The following is a 25769-nucleotide window of genomic DNA, read 5'->3' on the forward strand; positions in this document are numbered from 1 at the left end:
TAGTAGAAGAACTGTTGTATCAGCACTTTCCCCACATTTTTAATTAAAACTTTAAAAAAAAACATTTTTGCCTTTGTGGCTTTAGTCTTAAAACTTGTGAGAAATGCACTTTGTTTATAGGTAACTAATATTTGTAACTGCGTAGCTAGAACACCAATATCGGTATCAGTTTAAATGATTCAGAGCCTGATCCTATGCATGTTTACTCTGAAGTAGGTCCCATTATATTCAGTATAAGAACATAAGAAGAGTCCCGCTAGATCAGGCTAAAGGCCCATCTAGTCCGGCTTCCTGTATCTCACAGTGGCCCACTAGATACCTCAGGGAGCACATAAGACAACAAGATACCTATAGTCTGAACTCTAAGACTGCATACTGTATATATAGTATATAGTCTGTATTCTATATAATATACTGTATTCTGTTGCCACTCCCTTGCATCTGGCACTCTGATGGTAGTCTACTAAAATCAGGGGGTTGCATATATACATCATGGCTTGTGATGGACTTTTCCTCCAGAAATTTGTCCAGTCCCCTTTTAAAGGCATCTCCACATCTTGTGGCAAGGAGTTCCAGACTAATTACAGTAGGGCTTACTCACAAGTAAGTATGGCTAGGATTGCACCCTCAATAAAAGTTCACATGTAAATTGCCTGAATGACATCACAATACTTAATAATGCCTAGTGTTTGTATGGCACTTTCCACAAATGCAGAGAGCAGCACATTTATCAATTCGATGTTACACTGAGGTTGGGAGGGAGTGACTTGCCTAAAGCCATGGACTGAGTTCATGTCAGAGGTGAAATTCAAGCTGGGAAATTCCCTGTTCACAGCTTAGGTTCTTGGCCATTTCGCTCATGTGATCTGAGGGGTTCTATATGTTGCAAAGACTCTGTGATGGTTCATGTACATTTAAAAGGACACCACTTCAGTTGTTTTTCATCAGGCAAAGAGTTTGCTTGTGTGTACTGGTTCTATTATAGTTGATGATGAGTTGAAGGGAAATATTAAATTCCTCTGTAAACAAGATAGGTGGAGAGCCCAGTATAGGCTTCTTTAAGTGGTAGAGTTATGAATTCCAGTGTTTAGTGAATGGAATCTAGGCAAAATAACACTGCTGGAGTTCTGAATCCAGAGTATGAAAACTATTAGGCAATGATTGACTTCTGGGGAGAGAAGCTATTGTGGTTATTGCATCCAGACCACAAGTAGAGGGCGACAGAGATTAGACTGGGTAGTTGCAGATGGGCAAGGCAAGTCCTTCCAGAGGTTTGGAGGGCTTGGACCCTAAGAGTACTGTCATGGTCTAGAAGCTTTTCCAGCTCTGAAACTCCTCCAGTTGGGGCCTGTGTCTGGTACAGGTCCTGCTTCCTCAAACAAAACAATAATCAATCAGTTTAAAACAATCACAAAATACAATTTTAAAGCAGCAGCACAAACTGGAAGCAGCAAAAAATCCAGTGAAATCATGAAAAACACATTCAGGCTGAGTGGGCTTCACTGACCATCTAATGTGCTGATAGAATGGGAGGACCAAACCTTCCAGGTTCCACTCTTCTATGGCTAGGAATTCCATAGCTTGGGCAGTACTACTGAGAACGCCTGGCCATGTGTATTTGGTGCAAATACATTCCTGAAAACAGGAGTGGCATCAGAATATGACCAGATCAGGTACAGACCAAGAGTCCACACCCATTAGAGGACGCATGCACTTAGATCAATCCCTTTGTGCCAGTGGCAGTAGTAGTTGCCAAAGGCTTGAGGAACACACCAGGTGGAGTTCAGCACAGGGCTTTCCTCCAGGATACCCAGCAACCTCATGCTGGCATTGCCTGGGGGGGGAAAAAAAAATCCTTACCTCTTTGAAAGTTTGTATCATTCCAATACTGTTCGATGCACTTTTGTACCCTTGGCTGCTGCTTCTTCTCAGCAACCCGTGTGGTTTCATTAGGAGGGTCTGTGATGTTACCATGTGGCATTTTGATATCTTGAACTAAATGGTTGTCACAGTCAATCACATTAAATGATAGCAAGAGCAAATGAAGCCAAGCATGCCAAGGGCTGGGAAGAACAATGGTATAGAGCAGCATTTCTCTGTGTGTGCTTCTCAGAGCTCTGGGGCTTCCGTTAGGAGTGGAAAGGGCTCTGGAGACCAAAATGTTTGCGAACCACTGGTATGGAGAATCACAGTATTGAAACAACAGAGGTATGCTTTGAAAACAGCCCAAAGCAGAATGTGTTTGGGCAGTCATTAAAATGGATGTGAAGTCTGGCAAGTAGTTTCAGTCCATGCTTTATTACAATGTGTAACAAAGGGCGCAATCCTAACCAACTTCCCAGCACTGGTATAGCTGTGCTAGTGGGGCATGTGCTGCATCCTGCAGTTGGGCCTCCTCAAGGTATGGTAATGTTTGTTCCCTTACCTCGAAGTTGCATTACCCTTATGTCGGTGCTGGAAAGTGGGTTAGGATTGCGCCGAAAGTCATTTCAAAATGTAAACCATTACCTAGAGCAGCAATTTTTGACTTTTTTCTTCTCATGGCACACCAACCTCTCTGGTCTTCTCTCTGTGATGTCACTTCCCACTTCTGGGAGACATCCAGGTGCTGCGGCTCTGTTTCTAGGGCAGCTGTCTGTAGTAACAAATTATAGCGCTGGTGGAGCAAGAGACAGACCATTTGTTACTACAGACAGTTGTCTAGAAACAGAGCTGCATAACCCGGAAGGGTTTTTCAGCAATTTTCAACATTGTGCTCCAAACTCCCATGGCATTCCTGTGAACCTTTTGTGGCACACCAATGTGCCATGACACACGCATCAAAAATCTCTAAGCAAGAATATTGAGCTTGGACATGGTAAATCTGGGTTCATTGACTGACTCTGGAGATCTGGTTATATCTCAAGCTGCTGGTGGGACATTAAAACACTGTTGCAAAGGCTTTTTCTAAAGAGAGAGGGGACACTTGGGTGGGCTTTTTTGTTTGTGCATACTGCTGTGTAGTGTTGAGGTCATCTGGTGAAAATCTGCATATAAAAATAAAAACAATAAACATAATAATTTCACTTGTTTAAAAATGTTATATTTATTACAATAGTTATAGCCCACTTTTCAATTCAAGAAACCACAAACTCAACCCATGAATCAGTGCCTGATACTGAACAGATCCAAGGTTAGTCAAGCTCTCAGCCAATGTCTCTCTTCCAAACAAGTTGTTTTCAAGATAATGATGATGTACATACACTGTCACCTTCTTCCCTGCCCTCACTTAAGAAAATTGCATTAGTAGATAGATGTCTGTGAAGCAATGTTACACACACTTTGGTAAATGACTTATGTTCTCTTACAGTTAATATGAGTCCTTCAAATCAAATCATGCTCTTCCCAAACAACTGCTACGATAACCTTGACCTCCTCCTCTGTCATTTTAGATCATGGTGGGAGAAGGCATTCTCTACTGCTGCCTTTCCAAACGTCGGAATGGAATTGGAGCAGAGGCCAATATCAATGCTGGTGGCTGCAATTTCAACTCCTTTCTTAGAAGAGCTGTACGGTTCATTGGTAGGTTTCGGCACATGCTTTTTCTTGGAGGATTTTTTGCTTTTGATTATAGAAATCTTGATTCCTTAGATACACTTTTTAGAACTTTTACTGAACAGATCTCAGACTTGCAGGAAAGACTCATAAGGGGCTAGAGCAGCAGTTCCCAATCTTATTGGCACTGCTGCCCCCTTCATCCTCTGTGGTGTGTCACAGTGCTCCTGGTGATGCCAGAGGCTTCTTCTGGGTCGCATCAGGCCAGTGACCTCCTCTAGTAGTAGACTGGATTGCTGGCCTGGCAAAACCTGGAAAATGCTTATGGGACCACCCAACGCCTCTATAATGGCTCCAATTTAGAGCCATTTGGGCACAGGGGCAGGCAGGAGGGCTCAGCCCTTGACCCACCTTGCATGGGAAAGGCTGGGCTAAAGCAAATACGATGTTCACCATAGAGAAGCCATCAAAAATTGCATCCAACTGTCCTGTCCACCCTAATCTTTGGAAGGGATCACCTTGTCAGTTGGGGCTAATGACTGCCTATGCTGTTCTGTGTGATTAGGGGAGGGCATGGAGATTCAGAACACAAAGACCTCAGTCTGTGTCGTTATTTTTTTTCTTTTGATGTGAAGGACTGATCAAATATATAAGTATCCCTTTCGTCTGAAATTGTACAGTCCAGGAAGGAGTGTACCACATTGTTTTCCTGTATATTTGAATTCATCATAACACCAGAAAAACAAGAAATAAAAAATAGCTGTGGGGAGGAATAAATAATAATCACAACATTTTCTTTACTGCAGAATAAACAGATTTCAGAGCTGAGCCCTGCTGAGTTGTGGCTCAGAAACCCTGTATGCATCTCATTTCTCATTGCAGAAATGAAACACATTTGTCCACTTCGGACATGCCCAGAGAGGGGAAAAAAGAGGTGCTCATTTCATAGGAGCAAAAATATATATTCTTAATAACAATAATCCTCTTGTTTTGAATTTAAAACAGGATGTGTTTTGCTACACTTTAATTAAAATATGGCCACTGAATAATAAAAATAGAGCACCCAAGGTCCAAATAAAATTGTACATGGGGTCCCATTTGGCTTGCAGAGCTCCAGTTACCTATTCCTTGACTAGAAGACAGCTCTGGTCAAAGGTTTAACGGGTTCTTCTGCCTTCCTTGTAGGTGTCCATGTGTTTGGCCTTTGTGCCACTGCTCTCATCACTGATATCATACAGCTGTCAACTGGGTATCAAACACCGTATTTCCTGACTGTATGCAAACCTAATTATACATCTCTCAACGTCTCCTGCTCAGAAAATTCTTATGTGGTGGAAGATATTTGCTCAGGATCCGATCCTACCATCATCAACAATGGAAGGTTAGATACAAAAGACCCTTTAAAAATATACTGATTCAGTCTTTATTATCTCATTCATCTAGAACAAAGGTTTGGATTGATAACTGGCTAAAGAACAGGAAACAGAGATTAGGAATAAATGGGCAACTTGCACAGTGGAGGAAAGTAAAGAGTGGAATCCCCCAGATTTGTATTGGGATTGCTGCTTTTTAATGTGTTAATAACCTGAGTTGCAGGTAAACAAAGAAGTGGTCAAGTTTGCAGATGACACCAAACTACATAGGCCAGTGCAGGGAACTTGCAGTGGCTGAAAAGCCAGTCTGGATTGCACTCTTACAAAAATATGTGTGGTGAGGAGAGAGTGGAGAGTGATCTGTTTTTTTCCCTCTCTCACAATACTAGAACCAGCAATCATCCCATGAAATGGAGGAGTGGGAGATTTAGGATATACAAAAGAAGGAACTTCTTCATTCATTGCATAATTAGACTATGGCAGAGGTTCCCAAACTTACCTGGGTCATGATGTCCCTCTTCTACCCAGTTCAGCTGGGTGCCACCATCTTGGTTCTTACAAGATCCAAGATGGTGGGACCCAAATCTCATAAGATTTTGTGAGATCCAAGATGGTGGCACCCAGGGGAACAGTGAAGGACCACTGGGGACATCCTGCGGCACCCTTGTGAGTGTTCCATGACAACCTAAGGAGTTGTGATGCACACTTTGGGAATCCCTGGACTATGGAATTCGTTGTCAAAAGATGTGATAATGGTCACTGGCTTGGATGGCTTTAAAAGGGGATTGGACAAACTCATGGATGAAAGGGCTATCAATGGGTACTAGTCATGATGGTTATACACTACCACCAGGTTCATTGTGCCTCTGAAGACCAGTTACAGGACAGCCATGGTAGAAGAGAAGTATGTTTTTCCAGAGGCAGCCGGTTGATCACTATGAGAAACAGAGTGCTGAACCAGATGGGCCTTTGGCCTGATCCAACAAGGCTTTTTTAGAAATGTATTTACGTTACGTTCTTCAACAGGTGGGTTGAGACTCAACTTCAGGTGGACTGAGACAATTCTATCACCATTTTGTTTCAAGGCTCAGCTTTCACAGTTTGAACAGTAGCTAGGCATGCAGTACTTACCCAGAAGAGGCAGCGCGATAAGTAATGCATGTGCAGCAATGCACCCTGTAACCAGCCCCCCCCCCACTTGCCATCCGAGTCTTTCTGGGCACCGAATATGCAGGTGCTCACCAAACCAAATGACATCTCCTGCACCTTGCCATCACTGCCCAGCAGTCTGTCCTGATTGACCTCCACCAGGTGGGAAAAGAAGAAGGCTGATCACTCACTTACCCCTCTTGCACACTGAGTGCTTGAAGGTGGGTTTAATGCCACAGGTTGGATTTTGAGGCAGATCCTACTTTTTGACAAGTCAAAAACCAGTGACCTAGGGTGTGTTGCCATTATCCACATCTTGAGACATAAATCTGGTGATAACATCTGAAAGCTTTTATAAGACCATAAAGCAACATATGTTGCTTTTTCAACATTGATACATGTCTAAACCTTGCTGAAGCTAAGCAGATCTAGATCACATCAGTGCCTGGATGGGTGAGCATCTTGGGAACTCCATGTGCACAACCTTGCATTCCATGATGGATGAAATGTAGAATGGAAATGTTCCCATGCTTTGTCACACTGTAGCATGACCAGGAAATCCAGGAAGAGAGTGTACAGATGAACATAAGAAGAGCCCTGCTGGATCAGGCCAAGGGCCTGTACCTCACAGTGACCAACCAGATGCCTCTGGGAGGACACAAGACAAAAAGATTGCCACTCCCTTGCACTTGACACTCAGAGATATTCTACCTCTAAAACTTGGGAAGTTTTAGAGGTTGCATACGTCATAATGGCTTGTAACTCAGATGAACTTTTCCTCCATAAATCTGTCCAATCCCCTTTTAAAGGCATCTAGGCCAGGTGCCACCATAAAATCATGTGGCAAGGAGTTCCACAGATGAAGTGTGGAAACTATGCAACTAGGACCATGCTCAGTGCTCACTGGCTTCCACTGAGCTCTGTGCGTAAATAGATGCATAAGATTATTTTGGGAAGGAGCTAAAGCTTTGTTCCTTTCCCCAAAAGTTGACAAATGGTTCGAAAAAGGTCTCCACCTTTTGTGATCAATTCTTCACTAAAATCAGTGTTAGCTAACAAGCAGTCTTTTTTGTGTAGCTTTTTGTTACTCTTCCAGTTGCAAAATAAATGTACTCAGAATTTGCAAAGATGTGTATGCCTCTCTGTGTATTCATTAAGAACTTGTCCTGGCTTCAGCAGGAATGATGGCCACATAAAAATATAATGACCTATAAACACAGATTCCGATAAGAGAACTTGGAACTAGCAGGCTGAAATTTGGGCCAGGGATTTCATGAATTATTCAGACAAGACTAACACAGTAAAACTAACACAGAAAATGTGGCTCACTTCTGTTCTACAAGCAATCCGGAAAATCACCCTTTCAAATCCCTAGAGTCATGTAGTGCAGTGGCTACCCTTAAGATTGCCTTACGGCACATGATTGAGACATACAAAATTATGCATGGGAAGGATAAAGTGGATAGAGAGATGCTCTTTACACTCTCACATAACACCAGAACCAGGGGACATCCACTAAAATTGAGTGTTGGGAGAGTTAGGACAGACAAAAGAAAATATTTCTTTATTCAGCGTGTGGTTGGTCTGTGGAACTCCTTGCCACAGGATGTGGTGACGGCATCTGGTCTGGATGCCTTTAAAAGGGGATTGGACAAGTTTCTGGAGGAAAAATCCATTATGGGTTACAAGCCATGATGTGTATGTGCAACCTCCTGATTTTAGAAATGGGCTTAAGTCAGATGCAAGGGAGGGCACCAGGATGCAGGTCTCTTGTTATCAGGTGTGCTTCCTGGGGCATTTGGTGGGGCCGCTGTGAGATACAGGAAGCTGGACTAGATGGGCCTATGGCCTGATCCAGTGGGGCTGTTCTTATGCCTTGACATTGTAAGGGGGCCTGCAGCTCACAGTGGGTCACCATCTATTTGTATTCCCCATTTGTAAAGGTCAGTGCAAATTCTGCACTGTTTTTCCATGTGCCATAAATTCTGTTGAAGATTTTTTTTCTTTGCAGAGTTGTCGGCAGCAGTTCCTAAATCCAAATTTGTAAAAATTCTTTTTAACATTTACCATTTTTCTGAGAGAAAGTATTAAAATGCAGAGAGGTAATTTAAAAGCACGGCAGGGCTCAGTTTACCTCTGTGCCCACTTATGTCTCCATGAGATGACCTTAGGTCATCTCATGGATAGGCTGGCTTTGCTCATGTAAGGCAGTTGCCTCAGGCAGTGAGTTGGCAGAAGGGCTTCTCTCCTTCATCCACCCATCCTCCTCCTCCACTATTATTCCCATTTTCTGGATCGAAAAAGGGAACTGTGGAGGACACAAGTGATGGGCTAGAGCAGGGGTGTCAATCATAAGACCCACGGGTCAGATGTGGCCCCCAGAAGCTCTTTATTTGGTCCTCGGGCTCTCCCAGCACCACCATCAGCTGCTCTCAGCTGCTGAGCTGTGCTGAGGTATCACTGCTGAAAAGGCAGCCAGCATAATTGGGCTCTCCCATATCTTGAAAATATGATCAAGAGTTGCTTATTTTTCTCTTCTGTCACTAATTGCAACTAATGACTTTCTAAATGAGAAAATAGTGCTTATTTCTGGTCATGACCTGTCTAATGACATCACTTCCTGCCTAATGACACAACTTCCAGCCCTCAGAAGGCACCATGAATACGATTTGGCGCACTGTATGAAATGAGTTTCACACCCGAGGGCTAGAGTGTCAGAGATGCTCTAGCCCAGCAGTTCTCAAACTTGGAGGGAGCTTTACTCCCTCAGTAAGTTCTTGCGGGGAGGGGCTAGGGCAGCAGCACGATCCCCCAGGTTCACATTGCTAAGAGGGGGCGAAGGGGAGTACTTGTGACTTACTTGATGAAGGCAGGGCTGCAGGAGATGTGGGGAGCCCTGCGCAGCCCTCCGCAGCGCTCCCTGAGGCTTGGAACATTCACCAAAAGCAGGCGCAAAGCACCTCCTGCAAAACGGAAGTGCTTTGCGTCTGCTTTCTCTGAACATTCCAAGCCTCGGGAGTGCTGTGCAGGGCTGCGCAGAGCTTCCCACACCTCCTGCGGCCTGCTGCGGCCCTGCCATCATCAAGGAAGTCACAAGCACCCCCCTCGCCCCTTAGCGATGCAATCCTGGGGATCGCATCACTGCCTCCCTCTCCTTCTCCCGCCCCTTAAAGGGATGGGGGAAGCATTACATGAATTGGTGGGTCGCGACCCACCAGTTTGAGAACCACTGCTCTAGCACCCTCTCTCCTCCACACTCTCTTCAGCTCCATTCCCTTCTTCCTTTTGGACTCCAAGGAGCAGAAAGAGGACAAGCAGAGCTGATATGCGGTTCCAAAAGAGGGTGGCCTTTGCTATGCTTCCTCGGGAACTGGGAAGTCTTTGGCCAGCCTTGCTAATGAACAGTCCACAGAGAGACAGTCAGCTAATTTGGAGGCAGTGGGCTCAATGTTTAACTGGTTGTTTTTTCTTTTCCCCAAATTACAGTAGTTACAATTATATTATCCATTACTGAATCATTGTATGGTATTGAAACTTGCATGTAATTGTAGAATTTTTTTCCATTATATGCCCCCCCCAAAGGAAGGCAATTTAGTTGAGATCAGAGGTTTAATCATTGCAATCAAAATATGTTATTTATTAATATGGGATTTAGCAGCCATTCATTCCACAATAGTAAAGTGGAACTTAAAAAAAAAAAAAAAGAGCAATAATTTAATAATCATTTCCTTGATTGCAGCTTGTAAGTCCAACATGATTACCATTCTGGACCACCCAGTGCTTTGGTTATTTTTAAACCAACCCTAGCAGAATGCATTTTTAAGTGAGAAATTTAATTTGGGCGTCCTTCCTTTGCAGAAAGTCATTCCCTTCACAACATGCTACCCTGGCAGCCTTTGCAGCTGTGTATGTTTCGGTGAGTCATTCAGCTCCTTCGTAATTGTTTGTACAAGAGAGACAAGTCAGAATGTCATCCTGTATTTGGGGTCGAGCAAACAAGGTTAAGACTAGAGATTTTTATGCTGAAGAGAGGGGGGGAAAAAAATTATTTGACCCTTGGCCCCCCCTTTTTTCCCATAAGGCCTAAAATGGAAATTGAGGAGGGGTAGAGAAAAATCTTATATGAGATATTTTGACTTTGAGAAACAAATACTTTTTAAAGTACTGTTTTCTAGCAATTTCATTACACAGCCAAACATGGAGATCCAGGATTCAAAGGTAGTTGTGTTAGTGAGAATAGCACTGCTGCTCTGTTAGACTGCTGATCTGTTAGACTGATCTGTTAGACTGATTTAGAAATGGGCTATGTCAGAAGGCCAGATGCAAGGGAGGGCACCAGGATGAGGTCTCTTGTTATCTGGTGTGCCCCCTGGGGCATTTGGTGGGCCGCTGTGAGATACAGGAAGCTGGACTAGATGGGCCTATGGCCTGATCCAGTGGGGCTGTTCTTATGTTCTTATCTCAGGAGTAGTGTCAGCAGCTGACCAGGCTGAGCACTGACTAGGGGGCCCATTTGCCTAGGCTGACCATTTGCCCAGCTGACCAGGCTGAGCACTAGGCTAGGGGGCCCACTGACTAGGCTGGCAGCAATGGTGGTGCCCCATTTGCCTAGGAAGAGTGCCATTGATAGCCAAGTGCAGGGGCCCCTACAATGCCTGGTGCTGACATTGACTGGATTCCTAGACAAGCAAGACTCTCCAGGGATGATACTGGAAAAATACTCTGCAGAACATCTTCAGGAATTCAGCACATGATCCTGCTAAGCATAAACTGCTCCTGCAAGCAGGCCTTTGTCAAAACCAGCCTCTGATTTCCCTTGCTTCTTTCTCATGCCTCAGATCTGGCCATCTTTCACATAAAAGAAACTGATGGCTATATGAAAATAATCACGTGCCATAATGGAACAAGCTGACGTGAGAAGATTTGAAAAGCTCACGTCAGTTTGTGCAAACCTATTTTCAGAAGGCGACAAAGCCCACAGTTAGAGTTCAGAACAGGAAGCCATGACCCTTTCAAAGGCTCTGACTGTGAGAAGATAAAAATATGCATGCTTTTTTCGCTTATCCCTTATTGAGATGGAGAGGGGTAGAAATCAAAGAGTGTGTGTAGGATTGCAGCCTAAGAATATAAGAATAAATAACACACACACACTGCTTAATTCCTGAGTAAATTGCACAGGTCTACAAAACAACAACAACACTTTTTTCGTTGCCAAGGATGTTTGAATGAATTTAGAATATTTTTGGGGTGCTGAATCAAAACATGACATTGGTTTTGTTCAATTGGGTCCAGTTTTAGGGTTATGGCATAGCCACCTTATACACCAATTCAAGCATGTTCCTCGTGAAGAAGCCAACACCATGGCTTCCTCTTGGGGAAGCTGCTTGAATCAGCGTATGCAGTGGCTATGCCATACCCCCAAAACTAGAGCCAATCTGGCAAAACCAGTGCCATTTTTTGATTCAGCAGCCCAAAAACAACCAAAAATAGATCTAACTTTTAAGACAGCAAAATGTGTGTAGACCTGTGTTATCAAGGGCACCTGCAGACTTGGTTCTTTTGTTGCCCTTTGCTGCTGAAGGAGGGATGCTCTTCTTATCCCATATGTATGTTACAAAAGCACACTGGCTACATCCCACACTGTTCCCCTAGCACCAGTAGAAAGCAGTGGTATGAGTCAGGTGACTGACAGGTTAATTGCCACCCCACAATTGAGGGATGAAACTGGCATGGCAAGTAACCATACCAACAGCCCCAAACTTATGATGCTTTCCAAAGCTGTTTACAGAGTAGCATGGGATCCAAACATACAGAAGCAGTTCCAACAGCATCCCAGTAACACATGAATTGGTCATACAAGGAGAGAAATTGCACAATATTGCAGCTCAGCTGAGAACTGAACTCTCAAAAACATTCAGTGACAGCTGGAACATTGGGTTGGCCCAGTTCACACACTGAAGCTTCCTCATGGGGAAGACTGGATGGGAGTCCAGTCTGGATGGGAGTTCCACCTGGATGGGAGACTGTATGGAATGCTGAGGAAGGAAGCCATCTTCCTCGCGTACAGTTGGGGCAGGGACGGCTTGGGGAACTGGCTTCCCATCACTTTGTTCCATGCTGTTGGAGCACATGAGAAGAAAGGAACAGAAGGAGCCACTGTCATGGATTTTCTCGTATCATCTGGTTGCCCTCTTCAGCCACACTTTTTCCAGACAGCAGTTCCTCAGTTTCCCAAGCAGCAACCTAGTTCCTGAAGCTTCACCAACTGTTCTGGCAGAAGGGAACTCAATCCCTTCCTCAGAATTCCAAGTAGCTAGAAGAGGACTCCAATCCATTTGGTCTCTCAACAAGTCTAATTTTATCCTTTGAAAACTATCCCAGGCTTTTGTCACTGTTCTGTCTTACTCAGGAAACAGAAAAAGATGTAAAACCTTTCCATCTGGAAAATTTTACTAAGTTTTTTTTAATGTATCTTTTCAAAGATGTACTTCAATTCCACTTTAACCGACTCCTCTAAACTTCTGAAACCACTTCTAGTCTTCGCATTTATCATCTGTGGGATTATATGTGGACTGACACGCATCACCCAGTACAAAAACCATCCAGTTGATGTTTACTGTGGCTTTTTAATCGGAGGTGGAATTGCCCTTTACTTGGTAAGTTCAATGTACACGTTTAAAATGAGCAGAGATGCCTGTCTTTGGGTGGCTAAAATCCTTACAATTTAATCTTGCACCTCGTACTTGGATTTGCAACAGACTATACTCTGTGTGTATCTTCTGAAAATAGACACATTCGCAAAAGCTAGAAGCTCTATATATAAATTATAGGCATCTTGAAGTTCTTCAGTTTCACAATCTCGCCCACTCCTTGAAAGTGACAAGGTTTGTAATGGGCCATTGAATGGGTAAACAGAGTGAGATTAAAACCCAGCTGAGGCTCAGCACAAATTGATTTGAAACTGATAAATTCGTCTCTCACCCAGATATTGCATTACATGGATATTAAGCAGCAGAGAGGGCATAACCTTTCAACAGAAAACTAATCAGGTTGAGGCAAGGATCAGTGAATCAGGTGGTATAGTCATAAAACAAAATGCAAAGTACACCCCCTCCACCACCAAACAAAGCTGAAATGTATAGGAGATATTTGGCACTTACATTCTTAAAAACCATTTTGATGATTTTTTTTTATGATATGCAGTGCAATCCTATGCATACCTACTCTGATGTAAACCCCCAACGTTACTTACTCCTAAGTAAGTGTATATAGGATTGCAGTCAAAATGTATGGTTGGTAATTTTGATAACTTGCCTTGAGTTGATTTTGTCTGACTTTATATACTGGTGAATTTAGTTTGCTCAGCTTCTCTTTTCCATTCTTCTGACCCTTCCTGGCCATGTTGTTTCGTCAACCCCATTGGAACACGTGTTCCAACGTTCACAAAATTCAGAGAATTTTTGATTCCGGATCAAAACCTTTGAATCACTCATTGCATGCTTCCCACAGGGGCCAAGACCCAAAGAACTGTGATGTTTGATCCATGCGCCCAACAGGGTTTTGATTCAATGTGCCTTGATCAGCGGCACAGTATACTGAATGACAAACGGTTTTTGGAACTGAAAGAAATTTTAGAGCAATCTGGGAGGCTGTGTAGAGGCTTGCTGTTTAAAGAAAAATCAAAAATTCCAGTGGGTGTTCCCAAACCTTTGAGCCTGCTTAAAGTCATTCAGGATGACATTTGGAACACTATTCTGAAATTTACATGCCTGTCAGTATTGATCTCTTAAGACAACCCAACATAAAAACTGCATATGGTGGACTCTCACGTTAAATTTGGTACACACTGGCACCAACTGGGCTCCTGCAAGTCATTCTGTATATGTGCAGAATTGCAGACAACATATTTATTTTTCACATTTTCTCCAAGTTGCTCAGGATAGTGTACATCAGTGTTTCTCAAACTGAGAGTCGGGACTCACTAGGTGGGTCATGAGCCAATTTCAGGTGGGTCCCCATTCATTTCAATATTTTATTTTTAATATATTAGACTTGATGCTACCACTGTATGTGATTGCATTTGGGGAAATGTTACAGATCTGCTCTTTTAACAAGCTACTATGTATCTGCTTTCAACAATGACAGTGCATGGAACTTACTCCTGGGTAAGTGTGGGTAGAATTGCAGCCTAGGATTGTTAAAAATCTTCCTGCTTGATGATGTCACTTCCAGTCATGACATCACTTCCGGCGGGTCCTGACAGATTCTCATTCTAAAAAGTGCACCCCGGTGCTAAAAGTGTGAGAGCCACTGCCTTAGTGGACTAGAGCCACAGATGGGCTGAAGCATGGCAGGGTCCTCTTTCTCCTCTGTCTCTTTGGAAATGTGGGAAACGGGAAGATGGAAAAGCCATTCCTGAAGCCTCTCCATTTCTCTCCACCTGTTCTGACCACCTATGAGTCTTCTCACTTCTTGGGCATCCTGAAACAGGCATAAGGAGGACTCTGCATGAATCATTCCATGATAGGTAGACCTTGATGACTAGTTCTTTGGAGTTGTACCTTGTCTGCAACATGGAGCATGAGAAGCTGTCTATAATTAAAGGGTTGACAAATATTTATTTTCCATAATGGGATCCTGTTTTTCTCCCAATGCCAGGGCCTGTATGCTGTGGGAAACTTTCTGCCAAGTGAAGAGAACATGTTGAATCAAAGCCAGCACAGAGAGCCATTAAGGTCTTTGACTGACCTGAGCCAAGATCCTAGTAGGATTTTGCCAGGTAAAAATGGTAGCAGCAATGATGCCCTTGCCACTCACCATGCTGAGAGTATCTTGAACCGGAACCACAGAGAAACCGGCTCACTGACTAACCTCAAGAGAGCAAATGCTGACGTGGAGATTATCACACCACGAAGCCCAATGGGAAAGGAGAACATGGTAACGTTCAGCAACACTTTGCCAAGAGCCAACACACCTGCAATGGAAGAGTCAGCCCGACGGAATGCCACAATTCACGCATCTATGGATTCTGCCCGTTCAAAGCAGCTCCTTTCCCAGTGGAAGAACAAGAATGAAAGTCGGAAGTTGTCCTTACAGGTCATTGAGACAGATTCTGGGCAGTCACCACCAAGAGCGATTGAAATGAGGTCAAGCTCTGAGCCATCCAGAGTGGGCGTTAATGGAGATCACCATGGCCTCAGCAACCAGTACCTGAAAATTCAGCCTACTGGTGTGCCAGTCTGTAACAGCACTGGTCTTTCTGGTGGGCCAAGGGTTTCGATTCAGTCACGCCCCGGTTCCTCACAGCTTGTGCATATTCCTGAAGAGACACAGGAGAATGTGAACGCATCTCCAAAAACAAGCTCTGCTCGAGCTAAATGGTTGAAAGCTGCTGAGAAAACTGTTGGATGCAGAAGTAACAGCCAGCCAAGAATCATGCAAGTTATAGCCATGTCAAAGCAACAAGGTGTGCTTCAGGGCAGCCCCAAAAGCTCCGAAGGCAGCACAGTCACCTGCACTGGCTCCATCCGCTATAAAACCTTGACAGATCATGAACCAAGCAGTATTGTCAGAGTGGAAGCCCATCCTGAGAACAACAGGCCTATAATTCAGATGCCATCAGAAGGGGAAGGCAGCAGCTCATGGAAATGGAAACCACCCGAGAAAGGAAGCCTTCGTCAAACGTACGAGCTAAACGATCTCAACAGAGACTCTGAGAGCTGTGAGTCTTTGAAAGACAGTTATGGATCCAGTGACAGGAAAAGAAGTAACATTGATAACAGTGAGCACCACCACCATGGCATGACTACGATCAGGGTAACACCCGTGGAAGGCAGTGAGATTGGTTCAGAGACCCTGTCCATTTCCTCCAGCCGCGATTCCACGCTTCGAAGAAAAGGTAACATCATTTTAATCCCTGAAAGAGGCAGCAGTCCCGAGAACACCAGGAACATCTTCTACAAAGGAACCTCCCCGACAAGAGCTTACAAAGAATGAAAGCTAGCATTTGTCAACCAAGCAATGCCACTAACAATACATTTGGTACACGCTTTGTGCGCTCTTTAATTTTTTGAGCTGATGCCGAAATATTGTCGATGTGCCAAAATATCGAACATCAGCCTGACCGTTTTTGGATGTTGCTGATGTGTAGTGATTGTGCATGAGTTTGTGGGTTTCATGTTGCAGGGGGGAAAAAAGCACAATGCAAGAACCTAACCAATGGGGAAAATTTCCTAAGTTTTTTCTTTTTTTTTTAACTCAAAATATTTCTCCAGTGGGAGTGATGTCAACAGAAACAGCTCTCTTTAAATACAGACACCTTAATTTCCTGAATGTGCCAACTTTTTGATTTATATATACACATATAAGTCTAAGGACAATGGGAATTTTTCTTTTCTTTTTCTACAGCAAAAGCTGTACCAGTGTTGTACTTCACCTTTGCGGGTTTTGCACCAAAATTTAATAAAAAGCCGGTGCTGATTCTAACTTTACATTTTTGAAAATCCTACATACTACAAACATGGCATTTTGATGTGTAGTTCCTTTTCCAAGTAATTTTGCTGAAAATATGCTGGCTGCATTCATTTAGAGTAGAAAAATACCAACAGCTTTGTTATAGCGGATCTTTCCCATTAAGAGAGGTTTTATGTAGTTTTTTTGAAATGTTCCCTGGAACAAAAACTGTGTGACTGATGTTCCATTAAAATGGAAACATTTTCTCTCCTGGTTAGTTTTGCAGCTGCTCTCCAAAATGTGTGTGTGTGGTCACAGGTGCTACTAATAAAGAGGTCGCTTCTTGGGGAGCCAACTTGGAACTGGCTTAAATATTTTTTAACAGGGGTCTCTTATAACGCTCATTCACATTCTTCATTTTTTGAAAAACCATTTCTCAATGCTGACCTTTTCTTTCTTGACCAGACCAAGAATTGCAACTGTATTGAAAAGATGAAAATGTTACTATAACACAGACTGCCTAATCAATTTGCAGGGCTGGCCTTGAGTATATGGACATCCTGGACAAGATTTGGACCTTCCCATCCTTTTCTCTTTCCAGGAGCTGGGCTACCTCCTCTGTCTCCAAAGGCCACCTAACCATGATCGAGGAGCATGATGGGAGAATGCAAGGCAATCACAACATGCTTACTGTATCCTCCCTCAGACCGATAAAACAATCAGCCAGTGGAGATGAGGACTGGAATAAATAGTGGCAACAATCACTGGGGTTTCAAGTCATCCCATCCTATCCCATATAGGGTGTTGCCCTTTTAAGCACTCTAGGCAAAGTGACATTAAGCAGGTAGTTGGTAGTTCTTTACATCCCTGCACTACTGTGGAACATCTCCTTTCCGCGGGGTCTTTGGGGAACAATATTCCATATTCAAGATGGAATATGACAACCCCAACCACAGCATTGCTGCCATGCAGCCATTGTTCTGTTCCCAGCAATCACCAAGAGGCTTGGTAGCTGGCTACCTGGTGGTCTCTGGAGACCTGGGAACTTGGAATATGTCCTATCCAGTAGGTGGGCTGGTCCTATCTGCTGGGACAGACAACTGATGAAGTTCACAACCAAGTCCCACCTGATGACTTTGCCTCCCTTGTTTAACTTGGCATATAATAACCATGAAACTGTTCTTAGCTTGTTCATTTGGATGGTCTTTATTTTGAATTTTGGAAAGGACTGCAACAGCAAAATTAGTCCACAAGTACTGTACTGCATTGTACTACAGACCATTCAGTGAAGAATCTCATTAAACATAATTTTTGGCTAAGGATCTGAATTGTTTCTTTTTCCAACTAGGATACTATGATCTCATCCTGAGACAAAATTCAGTTGAGATGGTTTTATAAGGAGAAAAGCTATTCATTTGGAACTAATCTGATTAATGAAACATGCAGTGAAGAAGACACAAGGTTCCCAGGTCATAATGAATGTCGTTTAGTGGTGATACAGAAATCCTGAGAATCTAAGAGCAGCTCTCATTTGGGAAACCTGTCAACTTGTTCACAATTCAATTTAACACATGGGACAAGATCAGCTTAAATTATTGTGTTATACTTTTTTCCAATCCCTCTGCCAAAGAGTTCTGAGTGGCGTTTTATCCATAGAGTTGCCCTGTGTTAGAGATGAAATAAATTGACTTGCTGAAGTTCGCCCAGAGAGTTGCATGCTGAGAAGAAATCTAAACCAAGAAATCAACACCATCTATTCTAGACACAGGAAAGCCATCCAAATTTGCCCTGGTTCTTCAGGGTCTCAAGTCCTTCCCAGCCTTCCTGTCTGAGGTCTTGATGGTCTAGACTTGATGGTGATGAAACATGGATATTCTACAAAAATGGATAGACAATGTCCAAAATTCAGAGATAGACACAGTGATATGTTGTGTGCTACAAGTCATGAATGAGTTTAAGACCCACATAGTGACCCCAGAAAGTAGACAGAAGATGCAATCCTATACACACTTACATGGGAGTAAGTCTCATTGAACTCAGTGGGACATATTTCTGAGTAGACGTGCATAAGATTGTGCTGTGAAGCTGCAATCTTCTATACCTGGGAGCAAGTGCCATAAAACATAGTGACGCTGACTGCTAAGTAGACATGCATGGAGTTGCACTGTGATTTATATCTTTCTCTTCTGCATAGAAAGATGAATAAGAAGGCTTCATTCATTCATACCATTTATCTAATAAGATCTACATGCTAGACTACATATCCTCGTCCCATTTCTACTGACCCTATGTTGGCCGCTCTGTTCTCAATCCAGCAATGTGAATCAAACAAGCAGCCCTGATTGCTGGATGCTGGCATCTCGCAAGGGTATTTTCATATCCAGGGTCCTGTTGCACCTTCAGATCCTGATTCAGTGTGGAAATCTGCATACAGATCTCTCTTACTGGATCAGGGCAATTTTTTTTCATTTACAGGCATTGAAATAAATATATAAACAAAGCTGCAGATCTGTAAATGCCTGATCTTTATCAATTTTTTTTTGCGCAATTGCAAACACTTGGAGTAATGATAGGTTATAGCTTAGTTTAGCTACACCAAGTAGGAAGGGTTTTAAAAGAACAGGTAGGACACAATCACTGCTGGCCTAGAGGTAAGAAGAGTGTTTATAAGTAGATAATTTAAGAAAGGGAAATTAAGCAACTGCAATAATACAAGGACTAGAAATTAGCCCTTCTAGAAAAGCAGCTTATTTTGTCAATACCGCATGTGGGGGGATTTTTGTGGGAGTGGTTGCTTTTTAATTTATTTTTTATTTGTTTTAGTTAGCCTACCTTATAAAGGTATCACATGTTGCTTTTCGGACTCTGAAACGCACTGCATTCTTTCAACTGCAGTGTGATATTTTTCCTATCTAAACTTTTCCTACTAACAAAACAATTTTAAAGCACTTGCAGAATCATTGTAATTGCTTTCTTTACGTAAAAGATTGAAAATATGCTTTTTTTACTCAGAAGTGCCAAAGGCTACTCTTTTTAATAACGGCTTCTCTGAAACATTATTACATTTAAGAACAAAAAAAAAATGTAATAAGATATACATCTCGGAACTCATGACTTCTGCGTGTATATCGTGGATGGAGCCTTTTGTAAAAATTTACCTTTGTTTACATTCCACTGATACCTTAATTTCAAACAAGTCAAATAAATGAACAGGTGGCATCTTCTAGTTTTTTCTTACTTGCTAAAACGGGCACCCATTTCTTTGTTAGGCTGTGCTTTACTAAGAAAAAGAAATAAATTGGGTAAAATATAAAATATGTTTTTAAATGAGAATTCTATATAAAGTATCGTGTTCTAATAAAATGTTATGCACTGTTTTAAAATGGAAAAAAAAATATTTGTAAATTGCTATAAATGTATTTTGTTAAATAAGTACAGGATCAATGCTACTGTGTGAGTTTATTGTGCTAATATCATTCCAAATAAAGATAAAATTCCTCTTTCATGCTTGAGATCTCATCCATGTTCTCAGAGTGCATAGCTTTTGATTTTCCTCCTCTTTCTGTGTAATGGAAAGCTCTCTCTGAAGGAGAGAAGGTGGAAGCTTTAGGTTGGTGGAAAGCATACACTTGCATGTAGAAGCTCCCAGGTTCTTTCCCTGGTATCTCAATGTAGGCATACATAGGGAATACCTCTGTCTGAAACTAGGAAGCAGTGCCCATCTGTGCAGCACCTAAAGTTGGCTGCATCAGCAGCAGCTTACAAAGGGTCGGAAGGTACAACAGATTTGGGGTGCCTTTCTCCCTAGTCTGCCATTGCCACATCCCTCCAACCCGCCTTCCAAGCCACACTGATCGGCTTCAAGCTCACTTAAGTGCAAAGCAGATCATTTCGCTCTTTATTGTGCTTCTCATGGCAGCACAGGAAGGGCATGGGAAGTGGTTTGTTGTGTTGTGTTTTTTTTTTTGTTTTTTTAGCACAGATGTGGAGGACCCGAGACAGCATCAGGCAGTGTTCTGGCTCATGCCACACCTCCATGAAGGAACTGTTACCCTGCACATCCCTGATCTTGGAAGCTAAGCAGGGTCAGGCCTGGTTAGTACTTGGATGGGAGACCACCTGGGAATACCGGGTGCTGTAGGCTTGTACCATAGTCTTTCGAGACTGAAGGTTGCCAACCACCATGAAGGAATGCCTCTAGGCAGCATAGGCAATACTGAACTAGATGAACAATGGTCTGACTAGGCAGAATGCAATGTAATATGTTTACTTTTCATGCAGGTATAAGCTCTGTACTGTAACCCATTTCTGCCCGGCCCACAGGTATACACATTTGATCCCCGTTTTGTATATGCAACGTTGAGCAGAAACAGCTTACACATGTCCAAACTGGAGGCAACTTTTCTTGGAGCTGGGAAAAGATTTTTTTTTTTTTTTGGTCTTTATACAATTCTTAAGCCATTTCTGCCCAATATTGCGTATATGCAACAGGGATCAAATGCATACACCTGTGGACTGGACAGAAATGGATTAAAATACAGAACCTCTGTATGTAAGAAAGCTGACTAGCCCAGGTAGACAATCATATAAGTAACCTAAATTTTGATAAGAAGTTGCTGAAAGACACAGGTCCTAGATGGGAATTTCATACAGTATAAAGAACTAGAAGTAGGTGGTTTTGATTCCAACAATATAAGACTGCTTTTTATTCCCAAAGGAGAAATATCTTGCCAGATCAAACCATATGCTTCATGTCCTTTGCGTCAAACTTTCTTTTTTCTTAATTCAGACACCAATTAATGCTGCCAATTGCACCAGAGGCTTTTATGGACATTCGCTCAAAGAAGATGCATTTAACTTTTGAGAGCTACCAGGATGTATTGCAAATCTTGAACAACAAGTCTATAAAGGCTTTTCCGTGCACCATTCATGAATCCAGAACATTTTAAACCACTTACAAAGATGCACAAAAGGAACAAGGTCAGGAATATAGTCCAGCAGAACCATAAAGAGCATAACCATAAACCAAGGATAAATCCAAAATGAAATAAAGAACAAGTTCTCAGAAATAAGGTCTCAGAAACAAAGGTAATAAATACACAGGATGACATGCAGAAAAACAAGATTATTTAAGCTATCCGAATGCTGCCTTTCAGGCTGAGATCTCACAAAGCAATGTGTATACATCTCAAAAGACATTATCAAATCTTTTGGCTGCAGCAGCTGGTTCTTACAGCAGTAGAGGGCCTGATGAAAACAGCCACCAGAAAGACCTGGTGTGGCATCTCCACTGAGCCACAGGCACCAATGCCTGTTCTTCATTGCAGCTCTAAGCAACAACCTGAGGCAAACTGAGGAATGTGCCTTGGAGCATAAGTTCACATCCAGGTCAGCAATTTTCAACCTTTTTAACCCATTTCTGCCCAGCCCACTGGTGTACACATTTGATCCCTGTTGCATATATACAATGTTGGGCAGAAATGGCTTAATCTCATGGCATACTGACAAGGCACTAAAATGTTCAGCCACACCACCGGTTTTTTTACAATTCACAAGGCATATGGCACTGCTGTGGAGGGGAGGGAAAGGCTCACATCTCCAATGTTCCTAGTAATAAATTATCCTCCCCCAAACTGCAGCAGCACCCCTGCAGACCATTCATGGCATCCTGGTTGCAGATTACTGGTGCAGGCCACTGTATTTCACAAGATCCATCTGAGAAACAGTATTCAACTCATGTTACATTAAGGGTACAACCAGTGGCGTCACTAAGGGGGTGCAGGGGGTAGCAGTTGCACCGGGCATCAAGCTTTAGGGGGGCAACAAGCTGAGCTTGACACTAGTGACCAAATTGGGAATAACTTGGTATGTATGAATAATACCATCATGTTATACATCATTGGAAAGGTAATTTAATGCAGAGTGCAATGAAACAAACTGCACTGGAATATCAGTTTTCTATCAAAAGTTATGGCCAATTAACCAGAAAATGAAAACACAACTGTCTTGTGGAACAAAAAGTGGATTTGCATAACTCCAAACTGACCTATGAGACTGTTTGTTCTGAGTGCCAATGAGATGTTATTATGATACAGCATGGAACCAATAACTTTTTATTTATTTACTTAATTAAATTTGATTTTGTCATGCAGGGGGGGGCTCCAAAATGTTCTTTGACTCCAGGTTGTGGATAGATACCTTAGCTATGCCACTGGCTAGGTGGGAGATGGCAGAGCAAGTGGGTGGTGAGCTGCTGGGGGGAGGACATGGGTTCCTCCCAATTTTCACTTTTTAAAAAGCCTGGGTGTGACATCACTTCCGATTGTGACATCACTTTTGGGGCAACATTCTGAGCTTGGCACCGGGCTACACTATCATAAGCTACTGCACTGAGTACAACCCTATACAAACCCATGTGGGAGCACCTTCTACTGAACACATAGCTCCGGGGAGGTGACTGGATGTCATGATGAATTCCTCCTGCGCTTCAAAAAGTAGCACTACACCACCACCCAGCAAGCACTAGGCAGCCTGCCTGAAATACCAGTGGACCACATGCTGCCTTCTTGTCCACCCCGCTTCAGGAAATTAATTGATCAGTTTTGCAGTGTGGTTCTGAGCAAGCAAACGGTCATTTAATTTCTATAATAAGCCATTCAGCAGACTCTGAACGCAGGATCGGGCTCCCTAAATGGAGACTGGTGGATAATGGCAAATGTTAGGCAGCCACAAAGCAGCCCATTCCAAGATCCTCACAGATACCCAAACCAATTGCCACAGTGATCAGTCACCTGTTGAGGCAAGAAACCTGTTGCCATGGAAACAGACCAGCCTTACATGAGCCTGATGTGTTTGAGGCAGCACTGCTATCTTCATATACATACAGCTCAGTTGATGTTGATCGCTTCATTGACAGCAGATCAGAATGCAGACTCTTAGAGGGCTCCTAACTGTTGCTTAACCAGAGCTAATTGCAAAGACTGTTTTTTTTTCCCCAATTGCACAGACCACAGACCCAAATTCTGTAGGTTGATTAATAAATTCTGCACATTAGTCACACTACAAAAGCAATACCCCAGAAAAATTGGCTGACTTTGTTCAGGTTCCCTGGCACAATTTTCTTGTTTTCCTCATATTTTTTCCCCAAATGTGAATCAGGATAAGGAAAAGGATGGATTTATGGGTGGAGGTAGATCCAAAGCCAACGATGAGAAGAGACTAGGGAGGGAAACTATTTTAATAGGACTGATTCCTTCTAGATTGTGGTTAGCTTTCCTTCAATGCCAATGCTGTATTTTCCATCACTATGGCAACTAATCCCATTATCTACTTATAAATAGCCATTTACAGTGCAGCGTTGTGAACATTCAATTTTTAATCATCCGTCTGCTTTAACAAGTAAAAGGAATGCTGCAATCAAAAGAGACACACTCTCGATGGGGAGTTTGGGAGCACCAGCAGTTAAAAGGCTGAGGTTGACATGGACACTGGGGTAAAGCATGCATGTGCAAAAATGAGCTGGAGAAACACTGTGGGTTTTGATCACTGTTAAATATACATGAGTCTTGAATGCAAAATTCATAAGCCCTGCTTTGCTATATCCAAGAACATCAGCTTAAAAAGGGCTACCGAAGCCTTGCACTCTCTTGTTGGACTGTTTGCACCACACAGATTATCCCCTACCATGTGGCTTATCTCTGTGCCATAGCCCAAACATTCCTGCTGTTGGCTGCTGGCAGTGTGAAAACACGCTGCAGCATGTGGGGGCCTGTTCTCACACCAAATGGGGACACATGAAGCCGCTCCAGTGTAGAGGCTGTTTCAAATGGTTTGCATGTGACAACCATATAAAATGATGCAGTGATTACTCTTCACTAAAAGGTGCTGCTGACCAAAGCACTTGCCCATATAAATGGTTTGCATCGCTGCTGTCTCTTATCACATGTGCCAGCCATAAGTGTACAACTGGAGCACAACAGTGATCGCTGGCCTGGACACATCCACCACCAGCATTCTAACAGTGCTTGTATATCATCCTACAGCAACTGTTACCCTGCACATGTCTGATCTTGGAAGCTAAGCAAGGACAGGCCTGGTTAGTACTTGGATGGGAGACCGCCTGGGAATACTGGGTGCTGTAGGCTTATACCATAGTCTTTTGAGACTGAAGGTTGCCAACCATCATCCTATTCATATGCTTGCAGGTTGAAATGGGAAGCTGGTCGTGTAAAATGCTTAGAGTGCCAATGCCAGGTTGCCGGTCACCTCCCATCTCCAACACACTACTTTGGTGTGTTGGGTGCTACCACTGCCACCAGTATTGAGGTTTCAAGAGTCAGCCTAATCAAGGGTACACCATGCTAATAGGCCTGGGTTCTTAACCAGTGCCCAACCTGGCTGATCCCTGACACCCAAATGCTTACATAGATGCATGCTTGCACCCATTTTGAAACCCAATGTTCACACTGGCCTGTGGCCAGTGTCATGTTGAATTGGGCCTAACTCTCCTTCTCTCACACAAATGGGAGCAAACACACATCTGAACTGAAACTACACATGTCCAAAACGTTAGGGCCAAATTACATTCTAGCTCACATGTGTAACATGGCCTAGGTTGTTTTGTTTTCCTGATCCTGATCACAGTTCTCTGGCACACTATTTTAAATAAATATCTCCCACTGAAAGCAAAGGGGATTTTTTTTTTTTAATTTAAAATAGCAAGCAGGTGGCAGGGGCGTTGGGACTGGAATGGGGCAAAGTTTTAAGGCCTCCCTACACCCTTGCTGAAGTTTCACAGGCCCTCCCTCACATGCTAGTTAAAGACAACACATACGCAACGTTTTGCAAAATATATAGTTTGGCCCTGAAATGATTCAACTTTACTGGACCTTGCAGCTTCCAATTTCTGCTCTGTTATAATGGCCAGTTTCCCATTTTCTGCTTAAGGGCAAAATTTATTTCAGTGAACCTTTCAGTTAACCTCTTAGCATCAGGAAAGTAGAAAACTGAATCCAAATTGCCCAAACCACATTGAATAAATTTGATAACAACTTTTAACAGCAACAATGGATTTGATAACAATCCACTTGGCATTCATGAGCTCCATCTCCTAAATAGCACCTGAGGCCACGCGCTCCTGCTACTGCCTTCCCCCTGCTGTCACCACCCCTGTATGGGATGCGGTCTGAACTCCTCTGCTGAAGCAACACCAATCTAATTTCTCACGCCCTTTTTTATACATGCCCAGTCACCATCGCCTTA

At 43.0% G+C, this 25769-nt stretch overlaps 1 protein-coding gene across 2 annotated transcripts in view; it reads left to right on the top strand.

Moving 5' to 3' along the window:
- The window catches only part of PLPPR4 (phospholipid phosphatase related 4), a 38020-nt gene extending 21968 nt beyond the window's left edge, over positions 1 to 16052 (top strand). Inside the window, exons 3-7 of one of the 2 annotated variants that reach the window (XM_066625724.1) lie at positions 3432 to 3561; positions 4720 to 4915; positions 9915 to 9972; positions 12539 to 12712; positions 14715 to 16052. In XM_066625724.1, the coding sequence (XP_066481821.1) occupies positions 3432 to 3561; positions 4720 to 4915; positions 9915 to 9972; positions 12539 to 12712; positions 14715 to 16052 (1896 nt within the window). The remainder of the gene's footprint in view (positions 1 to 3431; positions 3562 to 4719; positions 4916 to 9914; positions 9973 to 12538; positions 12713 to 14714) is intronic. The other variant, XM_066625725.1, reaches the window with a different exon arrangement.
- The last annotated feature ends 9717 nt before the right edge of the window (positions 16053 to 25769 follow it).

This window comes from Tiliqua scincoides, chromosome 4, assembly GCF_035046505.1.
Source record: "Tiliqua scincoides isolate rTilSci1 chromosome 4, rTilSci1.hap2, whole genome shotgun sequence".
In the NCBI taxonomy this organism is placed as follows: Eukaryota; Metazoa; Chordata; class Lepidosauria; order Squamata; family Scincidae; genus Tiliqua; species Tiliqua scincoides.